The 4163-nt window shown below is 35.3% G+C and overlaps 1 protein-coding gene across 1 annotated transcript; it reads right to left on the bottom strand.

Moving 5' to 3' along the window:
* Positions 1 to 371: 371 nt before the first annotated feature.
* On the bottom strand, positions 372 to 2586 carry LOC109214750 (gibberellin 3-beta-dioxygenase 1-like). The gene is made up of 2 exons (XM_019378697.1): positions 1883 to 2586; positions 372 to 1154 (listed from the first exon to the last, which is right to left on the bottom strand). The coding sequence occupies exons 1-2, from the start codon at positions 2335 to 2337 to the stop codon at positions 539 to 541; spliced, it is 1071 nt and encodes a 356-aa protein (XP_019234242.1). The 5' UTR covers positions 2338 to 2586; the 3' UTR covers positions 372 to 538.
* Between the last annotated feature and the right edge of the window lie 1577 nt (positions 2587 to 4163).

Genomic DNA, 4163 nt, shown 5'->3' with positions numbered 1-4163 from the left:
ATGTTACATAAATTGTCTTACCTTTGTATCGCATTCCCTCCCTTCGTCAATTTGCGTGTCTTTTTATCTTTTTTTTTTTTTTTTTGGTTTCAATTAATATATTTTACTTTCCTTTTTAAATCTTTAATGAAAAATGTTATATTTCTATATTTAATAAGTTTTTAATTCTAAGTTCACATTTTACTCTTAGTGATATTTTCTTACATAAATCACATGGAAGGTTTAATACTACAAAATTTAAATGGTTCTTTTAATATGTTATACACACCTTTAATATATAAGATCACAAGATTCTAAAATCATTTATTATGTTCTTATACTTTTGATCAGTCAAACAAAGACATAAAGCGAAGGGACTAATAAATAAAACACCTAGAAAGGACAGAGGTAGAAAGAATGATAAAATGATCAAACACCTTTTTCATTTCTCTAGAAATATCAACAAATCTTTTTCCAAAGAGTTAAAAGGAACACAAGTAGCTAGATATATATTTTCAGAAACAAAAAGAAAAATTAAAAGGTATAACTACTAGCCAAATTAGCCAACTGGGACACTATTACGATCTTTGGGATTGCCAAATCCAATACGAGGAGCACAAAGCCGCACAGACGAAAGTGCTTTGTCGAAATGCTTTGCCTTAGTCCCTAAATACTCACTCCACGTCACTGGCCTATACAATGGAGGGTGCCCTTGATCTACCAATTTAGAAAGCGGTGAAATTTTCACCCCTGACGGTGGCCCATATAAATAGGCTACTGATAAACGGTGTCGGGTTCGGTTCACTACCGCCCGATGTAAAACACTCGGGTACAACCCGTTTGACAATATGTGTAATAAGTCACCTACGTTGATAACTAATGCACCCGGAAGCGGAGGAACCGTGACCCAACCATTTCCTTCTTTAAACACTTGTAAACCACTTGTGTTGTTTTGGTGAAGGATGGTTAATATGGTAGAATCCGTATGTGCAGCAAGACCCATGGCCCGATCCGGATCCGGACATGCCGGGTAAGAATTTAGTTGCAGGGCCGAGCATCCTCCTCCAACAGCCCATTTCACATCGTCCTTACTTATGCCCAGTGACCCAAGCATCAGCCACATCAGTCTTCCGGCTAGCTTTTCCATCTCCTTTTCGTATTCCTCGATTACGTCACTGAAAAATCAAAAAGAAAAAAGATAAGCACTATATATTGTAAATGACATAAAAAGTCGTAAGCAGTACTACTAATGGATATAAAACTAGGAAACAACAAAAGAAAAAAAAGTAGATTCGATTTTTAGTGTGGTATCTCTTCAATCTTTCTTAGGGATCATAAAATCGTGTCTTTAACCTAAAAGATTGCTCCTTCCACTAAGAAAGTATAGGTAACACCTCACATGCGGATGGATTATAGGGTTCCACTGAATCTAACATTTTCGAGATAACTTGAAATATAAGTAAATTACTTCACCAAATGGCGTAATTTGAATTTTTTTTTTTTAAAAAAGAAGAAAAAATTTACTAAAGTTTCTGTAAATTAAAAAAAAAAATTGTACCCCTAATTTCGCAGGTGTTTGTCCTGATTTTCATATCATATTTGATTTTTCTATTTTTTGAAGGAAAAGATAACACATTTACCATAATTAATAAATTACCATAATTGTACATATCCTAAAAGTTTGAATCCGACACATTTAAATCTTGGATTCATCTTGGAGCAACAACGGTAAATTTTTTAGTTAATGCTTCCTAGCTAAGTACAGTATGAACAATAAGAAAATACACCGTGTTTTTGAGAAAGAAAGATCTTTTTCATCAACATGTAGATCTTTTAATCAACATGTACACGTGCATGAGAATTAAAATTGGAGGGAGAGATGATATAAGTGAAAGTAAAGTACCAGAATTTCTTGTAATCATGTGGCCAAAGTTGGCGAGCGTGGTCAAGTGGGGAACCAACAATTGTGAACCCTTCAGACCACATGAGCTTTGAGAAAAAAGACGATATGCGAGCCACGCCATAACCAGCAATACCATCTGCAGAACGAGCAGCCTTCAATTTTTGCTGCATCGGTAGGGAAAAAAGTCTTTTTCCAGCTGCCTCCATATTGTCCAGTAATCTCTGAGATATGTTATGGTTTATGATTTGGAATGCACCCCATGTTTTGCATGCATGGCCTATTTTTTCTATTGCGAAATTCTCGTCGTTTAGATCGATCACTGGAATAGACTCTACTGAGTCATTCGATTGGTAATCATGATCTAATGATGATCGCCATGCATGGGATTCGGGTAATTCTTTTATTGTGTATAAGTCAAGTTGTTTTTGATGAATATCTGAGATTATTGAAGGCATAGTGAAATAATCAGATGGTAATGTAGTGAAAAGTTAGTTATAAGAAGAAGAGTGGGATTTGTTTTGTGAAGGGAATGATGAAAAGGGAAGAGTATATATACAGGTGATGGATGAGGATGGGGACAACGAATGCTGGGAAGAAAGAAATATATAAAGTGTAAGAATTTTTTGAGTGTTTAGGGGAAGTGTTGATGCCGATATACAAAGAAGGGGACAAGAAATGAAAGCGAGCTGCTTAAGGGATAAACTATCATTGGACAAACGAAAGAACAAAAGTTGAATGGACCATCTTGTCCTCTAAGGAAAAATTGGATCAAAATACTGTAGTTTAAGGTATCTCAATTCTTTCACTCACACATTCTCCCTTTTAAGTATAGTTGCAACGTCTTTGTCGAGGTTTGCCCCATCATCGGTTAAATTTTTGTTTGGCTTGGTCCAATCTTTGAAACCTCAATGTTTTGTTCATTAATTAAGTTCAATTTAACTCAAAAAAACGCCTTAATTGACCGTTAAATACTTAATCCTGCCTTATATGGCTTCTAGCATTCCAATGTGAAATTTACTTTAGTCAAGCTTTACAACGAACTCCAATATTTGTATTCAACTTCTATTTCTTGTTCAACTACTAGTGGTTTGTGGATTGTTAATTACAGCTAACCCTATATGAAAGGCAAAGGATGAGAGTCTATCTCTCCCATTTCATGTGACTTTGTCTTGTCGTCAAGTAGAAAAACATCGACATCATCACTCCCTACTTTGGTCCTAATCTTTTTTTCCCTACAAAATAAGGCCTTCTTATTCCCACCCCACATCCTAGAAACTAAATGCCACAATTCACCTCTCCTATTGGCCTGTGCAAATTGACAACAAAACGCTTCCCATATAACCTCGATATGGAGTTTGCCCTTTCGGTATTGGCGAAGGCATATTATCTAGAATCTCTAGTGACTATATACGAGACTCAAGAACTTGTACCTGTACTGCAGCGGTCCTATGATTGATGCAGGAGTGGCAGAAGATGACTATTCTATTGGAAGCATTTGCGAGGGTATTTCTGTCCTCAGTTTTAAAAGGAAATTGAATATTGTATGGAGTAGCATTTTTTCTATTTATGCTTTTCTTTTTAATCATTTCTGCGACAAGCATTAAAGTCACTTTTGATATTTGCGCGGTTAGATTTTGTGTCTTTTGTCCCATCTTACTCAGTGGGGGAAAATATCCATTCTTTAGATATCCTTCTTTAATCAAACATTAGTTTTCTTTAAGCAATCACTAATTTGTCAATTTTAGTTTTCTTGTTTTATTAGTGTACTTTTGTCTCCAACTTTTTCTTTTCTATGTTAGACAAGAGGTTTTACATAGTGCTCTTATAGGTTTTTCTTTGTTCTCTCGGCCATAAATTGTGTGGTCGTAGTGGCCACACAACATGGCTCATAAGAGTGTCAATGTTATGCTCATTACTTATTTATTGGGACAATCATATCATGGATCGATGGGGCATGATTATCATCTTATTAGTTGCATATGCACTTCACGTGGCACAGACGTGGTTAGGTTGGGCAATTTGCTTTTTTGTGTTTTGGGCCAATAATATAATTTTTGGCTAATGTACAATGTATGTCCTTGGAAGATATGCATTACTCCTATGATTTTCGTCACAAAATAAGTACTTACAGTAAAGATTGGTTGGTTAGGAGAATATTTAATTTGTACTGGAAGTTCAGTCAATCTGTGGGTAAAAAGGTTACTACATTGTTGACGTATATATATATATATAGATAAAACGAAACTAATTAATGCAGAATCACATAAATGCACCCGTGGTT

Source organism: Nicotiana attenuata, unplaced genomic scaffold (assembly GCF_001879085.1).
Source record: "Nicotiana attenuata strain UT unplaced genomic scaffold, NIATTr2, whole genome shotgun sequence".
Classification (NCBI taxonomy): domain Eukaryota; kingdom Viridiplantae; phylum Streptophyta; class Magnoliopsida; order Solanales; family Solanaceae; genus Nicotiana; species Nicotiana attenuata.
This window is presented reverse-complemented; position numbering and strand designations above follow the sequence as displayed.

Excerpts from the sequence above, each read along its gene's own strand:
- LOC109214750 (XM_019378697.1), bottom strand. The coding sequence starts at position 2,337 with ATGCCTTCAATAATCTCAGATATTCATCAAAAACAACTTGACTTATAC. Across the intron at positions 1,155-1,882 it reads CATGATTACAAGAAATTCTG|TGACGTAATCGAGGAATACG; the intron begins GTACTTTACTTT and ends TTGATTTTTCAG.